Source organism: Thamnophis sirtalis, unplaced genomic scaffold (assembly GCF_051295495.1).
Source record: "Thamnophis sirtalis isolate CommonGarterSnake01/CBP01778 unplaced genomic scaffold, rThaSir2_p1.2 scaffold_6, whole genome shotgun sequence".
NCBI lineage: Eukaryota > Metazoa > Chordata > Lepidosauria > Squamata > Natricidae > Thamnophis > Thamnophis sirtalis.
In genome coordinates this window covers 31,868,237-31,885,123 of record NW_028261386.1, presented here as the reverse complement: position 1 = coordinate 31,885,123, position 16,887 = coordinate 31,868,237, and the positions used below count along the sequence as shown (strand labels likewise).

The 16,887-nt window shown below is 34.4% G+C and overlaps 1 protein-coding gene across 1 annotated transcript in view; it reads right to left on the bottom strand.

The window, feature by feature from the left end:
• CCDC88A (coiled-coil and HOOK domain protein 88A) overlaps window positions 1-16,887 on the bottom strand; it is a 74,123-nt gene that overhangs the window by 44,924 nt on the left and 12,312 nt on the right. Inside the window, 6 exon segments of the mRNA XM_087717510.1 lie at window positions 6,691-6,860; window positions 7,016-7,156; window positions 10,585-10,668; window positions 11,510-11,568; window positions 13,285-13,354; window positions 16,285-16,393. Of these exon segments, the coding sequence (XP_087573636.1) occupies window positions 6,691-6,860; window positions 7,016-7,156; window positions 10,585-10,668; window positions 11,510-11,568; window positions 13,285-13,354; window positions 16,285-16,393 (633 nt within the window).

Genomic DNA, 16,887 nt, shown 5'->3' with positions numbered 1-16,887 from the left:
GCCTTTGATTGTTTTAATCATGAGAAGCCATGGAGAGCCCTACAGGACTTGAGTGTACCAGTACCTCTGGTCAAGTTGGTGCACTCACTATATTCAAATTAGGAAGCCACTGTGTGAACACCATATGAAAACACTGAATAGTTTAAGATAGAGAAAGTGATGTGTCAAGGTGGCATTCTCTCCCTTTCTTATTCAACCTGTGTGCCAAAATGATGATGAGGAAGCTTGAAGAATCAAAAAATAGAATACAAGTTGTGGAAGAAACATCAACAATATTCATGATACAACTCTCCTCTCAGAAACCAAAGAAGGCTGAGAACATCTGATCAAGAAAATCAAAGAAGAAAGTGAGAATTTTAGTCTCTTTCTGAACATCAAGAAGACCACAGCAAGGAACAGAAACATGAAAATAGACAGTGACTGTGAAGAGATAAAATGCATGGAAGAATTCACTTTCCTAGGATTGCAGATCGCTCAAAGCAGTGAATATAATCCCAAAATAAAATGTCAGATTACACTGGATCATATAGCAATGATAAATGAAGCTGAATATGGAAAAGCAAGGACATCAGCAACCAAATGTAAGTTAATCTGCTCTATTGTGTTCCTTGTAGTTAGCTATTGTGAAAGTTGGACCTTAAAAAAGCAAGACAGGGAGAAAATCAACTCATGGTGTTAGAGAAGACTTCTGCATATTTCTTGGTAACTAACAAGCAAGGCATAGAAATAAATTAAAACTAAAAAAAAAAACCAAAACTAAAAACTAAAGCGAAATCCAAAATCAAGCCAATTAACTTACATTTATGAACTCTCATTTCTTCCCCTTACATAAGACTAAGATAGAGAGGTAGGTAGGTAGCTGGAAAGACAGAGGAAATAACCTATTTTTATTTCCAGTGGGAGTTCAATCTGTCAGTAAGGAGATTAAATAGGCATAGATTTTAATATTTCTCAAATAGTACCTGAATGCAACAAATAGATTATATTGAAAAACAGTGCTTTCATATAAAGCAAGACATCTGATTATTATCAAGTAATCCACTTCAATCCTCCCTACAAAATCATCTGACTGGGATTTTTTTCAGAAAAAAATAATGCAGCACAAACAGCAGTATTGCATATGTGAAGGTAGAGTGTGGAATAGACAACATATGGATAAGAATTTGTATTATTTCTCTAAAACAAAAATCTTCAGATTAAGGGAAACACATTTTTCCCCAAGAGAATATTACTTTATCACTCAGAATTTTCTTTCTGAGGACCTTAAACTGGTTGGTGGGATTATTATTCACTGTTCTCCTCAAAGAAATCTGATTATTAAAACTGAATTCCCATAGGTTAATATGTGTTTGCTTTTAATCAGGTTAACTGAAATATGTTCATAACAGCAAACGTGTTTATCTGCAAGACATCCTATTTAAATCAGAAATTATAGAAATGTTCAGTCAAAAATGTTTCTTTCATTTTAAAATTATAAAAATATAAGTTACAAATATAAAAACATTCAACCATTTTATATGTATACATCTATTGCACAGCATGTATTTTATGCATAATATCAAAGCTGGAATTAATGAACTTTTCAATGTAGGGCCTGTTTTAAATAATGACAGTTCTTATGTCAAACCACAGCTTCTCATAAGTATTTACTCAACCACCATGCTTTGTATCTAATTTAAGTGTAATGTTATTTAAAATGTATAGAACTAATGGGAATTACTTTAGCATACCAGCACATTGGATGCTACTGACAGTCATTAAAAGATATTAGCATTTTATAGGCAAAAATGTTATTTGTAAATAAATAAAACATTGGTAAAATGTAAAAATATTCTCAGAAATATATACACTTCCAAAGAGCTATTCAGTTAAGAGTAATGGGATTGTTTTTAATTATACATTCTACACCAATGTTCACTATTTAGGCTATTACATGTCAGTCAAATTAATAACAGCAATTTGCATTAACTTCCCTAGTGCAGCTGTTTAGAGAATATCTTGGCTAGGCTCATTTCAACAAACACCCAATATCTGAGTCATCAAAAATGGTATCATTTTTTGTATTTTTGTACTCATCATGACTAAGTTTTTAAAAAACATTATATTCTGTTCAAATAAAAAAATAATTAAATAGACATAATGATATACTTTGCCCATTTTAGATGATCCAGTTAAAACTCTCTTGTAATAGTCTGTTGGTCTTTGTCTGTATGCGTGTGGGATGGAGCTGCTGGCTCTACATATAAATGTTCCCATTTCATGCTCCTCTCTTCCCAAAACAATATTTGAAGCCCAGCCTACCATACTGCAGTTCAGTACAATTCTAATAATGAAACATGTCAAATAATATCCAAGTAAAATAATAAAATGCACCTAAGGAAGAGCTTTGAAATTTCAAGGGGCCTAGAAATGTTTCTCAGCATCAAATTTTGACAGGAAATTACAACGGAAAAACCTTATTACCATAAATTACTATGCCATTCTGTGTCCAGAACAAATATAGAAAATGTGACCTTAGTATTAGAGGACAAGCATACGTTAAGACTCTTCACCTCTGTTGTATTATTCATTCAGCAAGCACCATAATGGCTTAATTAGCCATAAACTTTGCAGCATTTATCTAATGCTTAAAGCATTTCACATGCACAATTGCAGCTAAGGATTGGAAACAGGCCTTTCAGACAGAGAACAGGTGGCAATCTTAAAGTCATTTCATTGCTAGACTAAATTTAACAATGATTCTGAAACTTGTATGCTAAACTCCTATTTCACATGACTGTGTAATTAATTTGCCAGAGATTTAGAAACCTCAATATACATTGTATTATCAAATCAAAATTAGGACATAACTTTGATAATAATGAAACTTATAGTCTTGGATTATATTTAAAAAGTTAATGTACAAACAAGTATTTGTGTGAATTGCACACTCTTCAGGAATTTTACTGATATGGACATTAGCACCATTTATAATCACCGAGTAACCTTAGGCACTCGTACAAACGGACACTCTCCAACTGTTAATGGCAAACATATCTGTAGCATATGGAACTCATGGGAACTCACAATTTTTTCCCCATTTTTTTTTAAGTACTGTTTTTGATAGTATACAAATATATTGTTACATGTATACAAAGCCATTGAGTGGCACGGTAGCCTAGAGATGAAGAAGCTTGCCTCCCACTGGGAAGGGCTGAAAATTCAATCCTAGGCAGGGACAGATGTTTCTCTACCAGGGCGCAAAGAGAAAATATCTGCTACAAACTCCACATAATATCAGGAAGGGCATCTGGCCAGTAAATGCTCATCTTCATTCATTCACCCCTACTCCACGCTGATAAAAAGGATTACACGGTGGTAAAAAGAAAAAAAATCTATAGTCATGCAGAAGAATGAGTAGGTATCCCCAACAACGGCTGAAACATATTCCGCTAGCTGGCATGCATTTGTAAATAATTCCATTGGCAAAACACAATACTACTTTAACTACAACAAATGATATTAAATAGTAGTCTCGTATTACTTGTAAAGTTTACAAGTTACAAAGTTACAAATATTCTACATAGAATATTTCAGAAATAATCTACATAGTTGTTTTACCTATACCCACACCAGAAGTACCACTTAACAAGCGTACAAACAGAAATTATTGTGTTTCCCCAAAAATATGACCTGTCTGAAACAAAGGCCTTGCCACATTTTTCTGGTGGGCAAAAATATAAGCCTTTCCCCGCAAATAACCCCACTGGACAACCCCCATCTCCAGCCAGGCAGAGCGCCGCTCACCAACCTAGCGGTATCCCGAAGATGCCAAGTCGTGGGAACCCGGGGGGGAGGGGCGAAGGTGATCGTGTTGCTTGGCACCTTCAGGATACCCTAGGTTCTGAGCCAGCTGAAGAGGGAGGTTGCTGGGCGGCTGCTCTCTTGCGAGTGGGCTCCCAAAGAGCCAGGCACAGCCTCAGGGGTGAACAGCTGTGATGTGCTGTCGCAGCAGCAAAGCACAACAGCCATGAAGCAACTACGCTCACAAGCAGTCCCCCAGCAAACCCCCTTTACGGTCGGGCTCAGTGCCATTCACTGACCATGGGGTATTGTCAAGCCGTGTGAGTGCCTGTTTGCCGCCGCCCAGCTCTCACAGCTTGGCACCTTCGAAATGCCAGTGAATGGCGCTCTGCATGGCTGGAGAGAGGGATTGCACAAGCGGCTGTTCTGCTCCCGCTCGTGTGCCTCCCAGCCTCATGATGCCCTGGCCCAGCTCTCCCTGCAGAGCCAGAGCACCTCCGCTGCTGCCGCCACCATCCCAGCATGGCTTTTTCAGCGGCTTCCAAACCGAGTCTTCCGGTAGTGGCCGCTCTGGACATACGCTCTAAGGGTGTACACTCTGGGAGTATGCTCTGCCGGCAGCTGGCTCACAGCTGGGGGGGCTGCAGGGAGAGCTGGGCCAGAGCATCGTGAGGCTGGAAGGCGCACGAGCGGGAGCAGAACAGCCGCTTGCGCAACCCCCCTCTCCACCTGTGCAGAGCGCCATTCACTAGAATTTTCAAGTCGTTCGCCCCTGAGGCTGTGCCTGGCTCTTTGGAAGCCCGCTCGCAAGAGAGCAGCTACCCAGCAATCCCAAAACAATAAGCCCTCCCCTGATAATAAGGCCCAAGCCATATTTTGTGGGTAAAAAGAAAATAAGACCCTGACTTATTTTCAGGAAAATACGGTACTGAATGTGCATAGATGTTCAGTTATAGGTAGAAGAAGAACAGGGAAATTATGGTATACCTATTTTTATTTACATTTATAATAAAAATGCTTTTAAAACCTGTTCCTTCAGATTTACTTCTAAGCTATTTTAACCTTTTGAAATTAAATACATGCTTATACAGCAGTAATCCATAAGAAATCCAAAATCTCTAAAAGGGAGTGTGCACATATGTATTTTACAACAAATATACACATACTTGGGTGGTAGGCCTCTTCTTGGTATAATCATTTGCTTAATCTAAAACAGTTACTAACTAGTAAGAGAGCCCACACAAAGTGCATTAATTCAATTATGTGTTCTGTTTTTTAACCATTTATGTACAATTTAGAATTGTCCACTTCATTTTCCATATCAAATCTGACTATATTGGCATTCAATATGCTAATTTTCAAGTCAACATTCCAAACTGCACCATATATTTATTGTTCACTGCAAACCATCTGGGACCTCAGCAAACAGCATAAACTGCATATAAAAATACACACTCATATTCCCAGTCAACACACCTCTAACCTAGGCATATCAAAGGAGACATCACACATCCTTATTGTCATATGTATTTTTATCAGAAGACACAGATCACAACCAACAATTTTATTCCTTTTGGGAGAAGGTTTTTTTTTTACAATTTTTATTTTATTTTACTAATGTTGTTATGGTTTTTTAATTATCATTAGAGCTAAGGTCTATGCCTATTTCCATTATTTTATTTTTTATTCCTACATTTATATCTTATTCTATCTACATAGTTGCTCTGTTAATCTCAGCCTTATATTTTTGTAGCTATAATTTCTGTTCTCATTAGCTATTATTATCTATATTTTTATATTCTTCATTTGCAAATTATCTCAATAAAGAATAATATATCTTCTACATATTTAGCACATAAAACATGTGAAAAAAATCACATAATTATTTCATAAGCAAACAACATCCATATTTTAATATTTCTCTAGTCACGCCTTCTTGAATACCCATAGCCTTATTATTTTTTAACATTCTCACAGTAATAAATGCTTTTCCGTTTCTTGGAAAGGAATTGTTTAATTCTACTCCTTAACATAAAACTATTTTTTCTATACAAATATTAAAATAATCCTTCTGGCATTATCTTCTTTCAGCCTCATTCCATCTCATTTCATCACTTTTATTCTTAATTTTATTCATTCCACAGAATACTTACATTTCAAGTCTTTTTAAAAATGTTCACTTACAGTGCTTCCAAATAAAATTAACAGGTATATTGAAAAATTATACATGAGTAAGATTATGAACAAATTGTTTATAAAACATGAATTTCAGACTACTTCAATTTGGTAATGTTTAATAATAACCCCCTGTGTTTTTATTTTTTTTAAAGTTTAAGACAATGAATATACTCGTCAATGACAGTTTATAGATAGCCCACAACTTAAGTCCATCCTTAACATCTGTTCAAAGCTATGATTATTACATATCTTAAGTTACACCACCACCACAATCATGTAATTTCATTTTGGGCACTTGGCAACCGACTAGTAACTAGTTGCAATAATCTATGGTTTGCAATTTTTTTGCCATTTTCCACTGGATAAACTGAATTCTGCCTTACAACCACAGACCACTGTAAAAGCAGTGGTAAAATCAAGCTGGACTTATGACTGCAATAATTTATTCTAGACTCAATTATGATTGTAAATAGAGTAATAGTAATAAATAACTATTACAAAAGTAGAAGGTGCAAAAAGCCAAGTATACAAATTCTGTTTCTAAAGGAAAGGATTAATCTGCTGCATCTTGACAGTTTTGTTAAGACCTTACAAATATTTAGCTATTACAAAATAAAGGCAATCCAAGCTGGAGAAAATCTACTTGCTAGATCTAAGGAACAAATGCTTCCTTGCAGGAGGGAAACTGCCCTTGGAGATTCTAATAATTATTATTTATTATGTACTTACAGCTCTTGTCTAAGCCTTCTAATCTTTGCTTTGGCATCTGCTAATTCCACTGATAAGTGTTGTCTGCTTTCAGTGCATTTCATTCCTGGAGATCCACAAGGTGATTGTGCTGCTGATGCATGAGGTAGAAAATGAAGAGAGTCTCGTTCTTCAGAAAGCTCTATGATAGTCTGACATAAAAATAAAATCAGTTAAGTATATGGAAGTAGAACCCTTCAGATTTTGCAAATTGTTAGTTAACTATGTTATTTCATACTTAACTATTTCATTTCATTGCTAATCAACAAAATCCTAAATAATAAAAATTTTAAAATGCTGTTAATACCTCAGAATGCTCATCTCGCTCATCTATAAGTCGTTTTAAATGTAATGCCATGTTTTTTAGGAGAGGTTCAATATAATCTTGTGCCAGAGCACTATCATCCATCCACTGGAGATCAAACACATTTTCCTGATTATGGGTTACCTACAAAGAATAAATAACAATGATGTAAAACTATTGTATTTAAATAATTAGATTGCTAAATTTGGACTAATTAAGTATAACTAAATGTGAAAAGAAATTGGAATTCAAGCTTGTTTTAATGAACAAATTATGTGCATTTTAATTTATTTTAGAAATATTCTGCAATTTAACTTTGAAGGTTATCATTTATCTTAATCTTTTCTAAAATTGTATTTTTTCCTTGTCTTCTCTCTAATTAGAAATTAACTCACATCTACTAATGATTTCTCTAATTTCTCTTCCAACTCACTTTGCTAGGGAAAAACAGCCTATGCATTTGAAGTCATATCTTAATCCTGTAGACATTAAAATGCAAACAATAAGTACTGGATAATTATTTTTAATAATTGTTTTCAATTATTATAGAGTGCTCTATTTCTGTTTGGAAAATGCTAAAATTTTAATATACTACCCTATTTCCCTGAAAATAAAACTTCCCTGGTTAATAAGCCCAATCGGGCTTTTGAGCACATGCACTAAAATAAGCCCTCCCCTGAAAATAAGCCCTACCTGAAAATATTACATCACAGCAGCAGCCATGAGATGACCACACTCGCCGCCTCCTGCACCTCAAAAATAATAAGACCTCCCCAAAAATAATGCCAAGTGCTTATTTCGGGGGTCAAAAGAAAATAAGACCCTGTCTTTATTGTCGGGGAAACACAGTACTAAAATATATACATTTTTATTTTCATATTTCCTTCAAAGAGCTCATTTCTGGCATGTTATCTTCCTTACCTCTATGCATAAACAGAAAGTTCATATCCCAATAAGGGATAAAATTATTCTTGTTTAATCTAATGAACTCATACCTACCATCAACTAGAGAAGAAATAAAGTGTTGTCTTTGTACTATGTTTTATGATCTTCCATACAGCCACAACTAGCACATACATCATTAATCTATTTATTTATTTCTATCCCAAATTTATTGTTTTTTTTATAAATAGCTTAAAGTGGTGAACATACTTTAATCCTTCCTCTTCCTAGTTTCTCCATCACAACAACCCTTTAAAGTTGGTTGACTGAAAAAGAGAGGCTCAGTCACCCAGCCAGTTTTTATGCCTCAGGCAGGATTAGAACTCAGTCTCCTGGTTTCTAGCCTGGTGCCTTAACCACTACATCAAATTGGCTTTTTTTCTGCAGATTGTAAAGTGTGTTGCCTATTCCTTTCAATCTTTCTTCTTTTAATGTATTTTAAATTGATATAATAGAATTATATGGGCTTATCTAGCTAACTGAATCTTAGCTAACTGAATTTCAAACAGGACCATATTCAACATCTTCATCAATGACTCAGACAAGGGGATAGATGGGGAACTCAGATGACACCAAGCTGGCAGGAATAACCAACACTCCAGAAGTTAGGCTTAAGATACAGAAGGATCTTGACAGACTTGAACATTGGGCGCTATCTAACAAAATGAAATTCAATGGTGAAAAAAGTAAGGTTCTACTTTAAGGTAAGAAAAACAGAATGCACAGGTACAATATATATGGTATATTGCTCAATAGTAGTAACTGTGAGAGGGAACTTGGAGTCCTAGTGGACAACCATTTAAATATGACCCAGCAGTGTGCAGCAGTTGCCAAAAAAGTCAACACAGTTCTAGGCTGCATAAACAGAGGGATAGAATTAAGATTACGTGAAGTGTTAATACCACTTTATAATGCCTTGGTAAGGCCACACTTGGAATATTGCATTCAGTTTTGCTTGCCACAATATTAAAAAGATGCTTGGGACTCTAGAAAGAGTACAGAGAAGAGCAACAAAGATGATTAGGGGACTGGAGGCTAAAACATATGAAGAATGCTTGCAGGAACCTTTGTCTAGTTTAATGAAAAGAAGGACTAGAGGAGACATGATAGCAGTGTTCTGATATCTCAGGGGTTGCCACAAAGAAGAGGAAGTCAAGCTATTCTCCAAAGCACCTGAGGGTAGGACAAGAAGCAATGGGTGGAAAATAATCAAGGAGAGAAGCAACTTAGAACTGAGGAAAAATTTCCTGAGAGAACAATTAATCAGTGGAACAACTTGCCTCCAGAAGTTGTGAATGCTCCAACACAGGAAGTTTTAAAGAAAATGTTGGATAACCATTTGTCTGAAGTGGTGTAGGGTTTCCTGCCTAAGCAGAGGATTTGACTAGAAGACCTCCAAGGTCCCTTCCAACTCTTCTCTTCTATTCTATTCAAATTCTATTCTAGTCTGCTCTACTCTATGCCAGAAAAAGTAATTCCTAAATTGATTTGTTGCCTTATAGAATTGCTGTCCTATTGAATTTCATGAGATTTAGTTTTAATTACATAATTGCTTATTTTTGTGAAATTACTTTTGAGTTACCATAGAAACTGAATTTTCATTAGTTTTGAATGAGATTCATAATGGACAATGCAGATATGCTTTGTTTACATTTAATCCTTTTAAGAAATTGTTTCAACTAACATCCTTGTACACAGAACTTTAAAATAAAGAAAATATTGTTAATTCACCTCTTTCAACCTTCTCTTCAGGTGAAAACATATCTAGCTTCTTTCATCTTTCCTCAGTTAAATGGACCACTGTTAATTCTGTCGTTTAAGCCTCTGACACCATTCTTTCTTGTTCCAATTTAACAATATACTGACAAGACTATTCCTGATGATACCTTCTTATCAAATAAGACTGAAGCAGTGCTACTCAATACCTCATTATAATTAACTCCAACTTCTCAGACTTGATCTAACATATTTAATATTTCAAGATACATACCAACTGTTGGATTTCATACTAAGAATTCAAATAATGTACAATTTTCTACATTTAAAGAATCAGTTTGGCTTTCTGAGAACATGACATCCAGATACAGTTTTATTGATATATAATCTATGATTTCCATAAATCAACTGCTGAAATAATAGGATGACATCCAAATCAACAGGAGAATCCCACAAAAACTAAACAATCAGATCCAGGAGATGGATTGTTCTAATAATGCACCAATCATATGAAGCAGGAGCTCCAGAGGAAGGCTATAACTATACTTTATTGAGATAGGCCAAAGTATCAGAATCTTGTAAGTAGGCCTATGTTTTCCCCTCTCTTCCATTTATACCTGTGAAAGTCAGAGGCGAGCCAGTTTGATCTTTCTAAAACAAGTAACTGAGCTTAATGCATATTTCTACAGTTGTTGCCTTAACAACTTTTCAATGGCTTCTCCATGGCTTCATGTCTTTGGCTCCTTGCATAAGCTCATCAATCCTATGAGAAGCAATGGCTGATCTTTTTCATTTAAGTGCCTATATAATTCTTTCAAATACAATAAACATTCTGCAGAATAAATTATTATGAAGACTGCTTTTTAAATATTTTTAATAAATTAGGATTTTGTAATAATAAACAAAATATTTACCTCTTGTATATGGGCAGCAACAGCTGCTCTTACATCAAAATCTAAACTCTGTATTCTTTCAATGAATTCTTCTTTCTTCTGGCACTAAATATAAATTTTAATTAGTATTTACTCTATAGGCAGCTAAACAAAATAAAACAACATCCTTCTGCTTTTCCTTAATGTAATACACCTGAAATACTTAATAAACACACATCAGCATAAAATAAATATTTACAGGAAGATTGTGATTTATTTATCCCTGATCATGCATTGTACTTTTTCAACTCCTTTAAATTTGTCATATTGTCTTCCTACTCCCAATAAACACCAGCCATCATGGCTGTCTGCTAGATTAAAACAGTGATCTATTTTAAAAGTTTCTACTGTACTGCATATATTCTCATTTATTAAGCTTTGATTCCAAAAACTCATTTCTACATCTTTTATTGAAGGGTCTATCTTTAATTTACTTGAAGACGTTTATTTAGAACAGGAATGGGAAATGTGAGACCATTAAAGTGTTGCTAAATTATAACTTTCACATTCTTTTTTTTTTTTTTTAGAATTTTTTAGAATTTTTTTCTTTATTGGCCAAGTGTGATTGGACACACAAGGAACTTGTCTTTGGTACATATGCTCTCAGGGTACATAAAGGCTTTTTGCTTACTGGCAATACTGGCTGGTTCTGCTGAATGATACACATTTTCTACCCCTGATTTAGAGGGTATAAATGTCAATCCCTTCCATATGAGGAAATCAATGCCACAGAAATGCTAAACTATTTTTATTGAGATTATCTATCAAAAGTGTTTTAGCCCCTTCACTCAGACTACCTTCCTTATAATATACACTAACTCTAACTGTTTAATTATATATAAGACTAGGAAGATAAGTGTCACTCAAATAAACATTCTAAGTAGTTTTAAAAATTAGCAGACCTTACCTGAACAGCACAACCAAGGAGAAGTAGAAGGAGTTTTTTTACTTCTTCAGTGCCTTGTTCTGAAAATATTTTTAAAAATATTTTAAAATAATATACTGGTTTACATTTTCAGTAATATTGAACATATTCTGTTTCCCTTTCCCACACTATAGGCTTTTGGGTTAGCAGTGGTTTAGCAGACATATGGCTGCTATTGCAATATGATGTGAGAGAAGTTGGAGAATAAGCTACAATCAATGGGCAGAATACAGGTAGTCCTCAACTTACAACCACAATAGAGCTAAACATTTCTGTTGCTAAGTGAGACAGTTAAGTGAATTTTACCCCATTTTATGACCTTTCTTGTCACAGTTAAGTGAATCACTGCAGTTATTACCGTAAGTTAGTAACATGGTTGTTAAATGAATCTGGCTTCCCCATTGACTTTACTTGTCAGAAGATCACAAAAGGTAATCATATGACCCCAGGACACTATAACTGTCATAAATACGAGTCAGTTGCCAAGTGCCTGAATTTGGATCACAGGGCCATGGGATTATTCCAACGATTGTAAGTGTAAAAAACAGTCTTAAGTCACTTTTTCAGTGGCGTTGTAAACTTTGAACGGTCACTAAATGAACTGTGGTAAATTGAGGGTTATCTGTATAAAATAAATATTCCAGTTTTCTATATTTACTATATTTATTATTTAGATTAAATAATCAAAATATTCTTTCTGGAGTTGCTCTGCACACTATTTTGTAATCCATGAATAGTTAATTCTTACCCAAATTCAGTTCCACATTAAAAACAAGAGAAATGTTTTGTGTGGGACCTTTTTGGGGAACTTTATTCATCCAACCACGTTGAGAACAAAAGAACTGTCTGACGGATTGATTTTGCCCCATGTGAGGCGGATTCTCTCTGCCAAGCAGGGGTTTTCCTCTCAAGGCAGCTATTAGTATGAAAGTCTTCCTGCTTGGATTTCATGATTGCTCTTTTTCAGCCAACTCCCAAGAACCAAAGGAAGTCTTTTCAGCAGGTGGCAGCAGCTTGCGATATTCCCTGCTTCTCCATTGACTTTCTAGGGAAGTCATCCGGGAAGAGCGTCCATGGCAATCACATGTTTGCGGGGTGCTTAGCAACCTGTCTTAAGTATCAACAGGTTGCCAAGTACCCAGATTGCAATCCCTTGGCCATAGGAGCGCTGCAATAGCCCTAGGTTTGGGTATGGGTCATAAATTCTTTTGTTCAGCACCATCATAATTTTGAATAGTTTCTGAACAAATGGTTGTTAAGTGAGGACTACCTGTACAAATATACAATGCATGTAAAGTCAAAAAACATTTGACAGTATTATACAATATTACTAATAAATATTTGTGATTGCCAGATTCAGGGCAGGCACAGAAATAATTCTTGACTATTTAATTCCATATTCAGAAACCTATTTACATCTAATAAGATCACAGATATAACATTATAAATTTACTACAAACAATAATAAAGCACAGCTTCTCCAAAGCAGGGCAATAGAACCATATATATAGGTATATATCATATATCTTATATATACTACAGGATTTATATTCAAAGCTTTTCCTCTTTTTCTGAATCAAAACATAATTACGGTAGCTATTATTTTAAAGGTGATAAAAAAAGATCTACGATCTAATAGATGTAAGATCTATTTACATAATATTCCTCCCCAACGTGAGAATAACTATTATTTTCTTGCCAACTTCAACAAATAAGAATTACACATTACAGTATTTTAAACTAGATGCAATGCTTACCTGAAAAGGGATTTTTTCCAATTATTAAAACATTTGGCAAAGGCATCATGATCAATTGCTGCAATGTCTCCTGTGGAAGAAGATTTAACTTTTGTAACTTTTATAACTTTTATAACACTTATACCGAGGCTGAACTTTCTATATGTTTCTGACCTTAATTGATTATATTAAAATAAGCAACAAAATTATCCCTTATTTACAAGTGTAATATTGAATTAATTTCAAGAAACCATAACTTTACTTCATGGTACTTAAATGGTTCAGGTTTTACTTTTTGTAAAAGATGAAAGGCCTAGAATATTTTACTTATCCTTTTTGTTCTGCAAATATTCTTCTTATAAATTGATGTTCTTTTTTCTATCAAACAATTGATATATTGTTTCTGCCTTTATTGTAAGGAAAATGAAATTGAAAAATTGCCTGTTCCTAGTTGTTGTGGACAGTCAATATTCCTAATATACCCAACATTTAATTAGTTTTCTTTCTTAAGACTTTTGGACATTTTTATGATCATGTTATTGTTTATGTCACATAGAAAATTAATGTTAAAACAAGAAAATCTAGAATAACTATTAAGGAATGTTAAGGAATGTTAATGTTAGGGAACATACATATTCAAAACAACCTATGTCAGAAGTTTAAATGAGCAATATTAGAAATAAGTTCCTCTTTAAGGACTTTAGAAATATATTTTTTTATTTGTACAGAGCAATGATACTGGGAATGAGGTGAAAACAATTTGTAATTGTCATTTTTTTCTACTACTAAAGATTCTTGTTTATTAACAGGTATACATGTATTAATATTTGTAACTTATTTCAAGCATATTGATATTAAATAATTATTTGAGAGAATGATAAATACCCAAATTTCCATAGCTAATTTAATTTAAATTCAAGTAAATAAATACGTTAATTGTAATGAATTAAAACCATATATAGGCTAAGTCTTCAGGGTATATAGGTGTTTTAAGTTTTCCTTCTATATGTAGATTCCTAAGATGCATTAAATTAATGGTTATGTAGCAAGCATACTGATTTTTCTCAATATTGTGAAATGTCTTACCTTAAGAAAGAAGACTAATTAAATGCTAGGTATATTAGGAATACTGACTGTCCACAACAACTAGGAACAGGCAATTTTTCAATATCATTTTGCTTACAAAGAGAACTACATCTTGTATTTTTAAACCTTTTTACCATGTCTATAAAATAATTTCCTACACTGACTATGAGAATGTAAAACCTGTGAAGCTGACATGCAAAGATGATGCTGTACTAAGTTATTCAGGATTGAAACTGAATAAAAGTGGGTTGCAACTAAATAGTATCATATCTGAGAACTGCCAAATATCCTTTAAAAAGGCAACAATCTATTCTGCAAATTATTTCCTGAAGGTTGCCCTAATAAATTATATCACTACTAGACACTAATAGTTCTTATAAGAGGAAAAAGAATAATCTAATTCTTTAAAGTTGCCATGCATTCCCTCAACATCTGGATAACGAAGAAAAAAAAGTGGTGACTATACAGATCTGAGAGACAAGAATACAAATAGTTCTCAATTTATTACCAGTCAAAGTTCTGATGGACGATTCAAAAAAGTTACTTGCAACCTGACTTTGAAGTTCCAACTTTGGTTCCTCCAGTCAAGTGACTGCATTTTGGGCACTTGGCAACAAACCCAATTTATAACTGTTCGCAGCGCTTTTCTATCATGTGACTGTAATTTATATTATATTTTTCACAGAAAAAATATTACTATATATTACTTCCGGTTTCCAAAAAAAACCCAGTCTATAATGAACAATGGGTTCATTTAACAACCATGATGTTTGCTTAATGACTGCCATGTTCATTTATTGTCTACCACCAAGTAATGTACTGGAGGGCTGCAAGAGAATCAGGACTGTTTTAGTACACATATAGGTACTGTAAACACTATAATGCAATGATGGCTAACCTTTTTCTAAAGGTGTGTCAAAACTGTGTGCACATGCACATATGCGAGCGACCCCATCTGTGTGAGCCAGGTTCCGGGGGCTTTCCTGAAGCCTGGGGAGGGTGAAAACGTCCACCCCCAGAGGCAGGGCCGTTTTCACCCTCCCTAGGCTTCAGAAAAGCCTCCATAGCCTGGGGAGAACCAAAACGGCCTCCCCAGCCCTCTGGAAGGCTGAAAATCAGCTGGTCAGTGTGCCAGAGCTGAGAGCTGCCGTGCCAGCAAATATGGCTTTGCTTGCCACAGCTATAATGTCTATTTGAATACACACTCAATTATGTGTGGCAGTTACATATGATATAATATAGGCATTGAAGATATGGCTGCTCATGAGGCTACTGGGCCAAGATACTGAGCCAAGCTTTGAAAGATGTTTCATAGAGATGAAAGTTAGTCATAATTAGCACATTCTTTTTTTGGTGTTTTTACCTTTGTTTTTAAATTTATTAAAAGCATTTTGAATTGCATGATCATATAAATTGAAAAAATAAAATAAATTGATTGAAGAACCAAAAACTCTATTTTATGCTATTCTCAGGGGTGAGCTTCAAACATTTTAGCAAGGGATTCTCTGCCCAGCCAGGAGTGGGATTTGGGGATTCTCCAAACTGTACAGAATCTTAGCTAGAGGTTCTCCCAAACCCCTGTGAACCCCCAACAGCCCACCTTTGCTCCTCTTCGGTTCATAAATTCAACATGGGCTTGAGCAAAAAGCAGTAAAAAATGATCTTGCTCTCAGGCATATAATCTAAAACAAGTAACAGAAAAAGATGGAGTTGGGAGCGGGGAGGAAGTAAACTCTAGTTCTTAATGATATATCTGATTGGCCCTCTATCCCTGAAATTTTCTAAAACGACTTCAATATTACAATCAATGTAATTAATTATTAACCATTTATACTATGACAAGCTTTAGCTGTCCAGTCATTGTCCCTTCTTCCAGGACAGATAAGTGGATTTAAATATGTTTCAAACATGTTTTAAAGGAAATAAATCACACACCTGATAATATGATTTAATTTGTCTTATTAAAATAGACAAATTTTGAATTCGAAGTGATGCATCATTGTTGACCTTCTTATTTATTCTTTGACTAGTTGCTTTAGGATTTCTGAAAAGAAATTGAAATAAATAAGTACTGTCACTTTATTTGAATTTCACAAAGAAAAATGTACAGATCAATAAATAATAAACACTAGAATACTTAGGGAACTTAATTTATAATTTACATAATGTTGGAACTACACAGCAGGCACATTAAGCATTGTTTACAGTAGAGATGCTATGTATTACTGAGTACATCAAGCCTTTTGTTGTTTTGAGTTTCATTTTTTTAAGGAAGTTACAGGAGGAGAAGCTTAACATGATTTCTACTACAGCTGAATGTCCAGAATATGTGGAACAAAACATAGGCTAAGGGAAGCAATTTAAAGAAATAAACTTGACTGTCTAAACAGGTAGTACTCAACTTATGACAATTGAGCCAAAATTTATGTTGTTAAATGAGAAATTTTGCCCTATTTTATGATTTTTCTTGCCACATTTGTTAACTGAATCACAGTAATTGTTATATTAGAGTAACACAGCTGTTAAGTGAATCTGGTT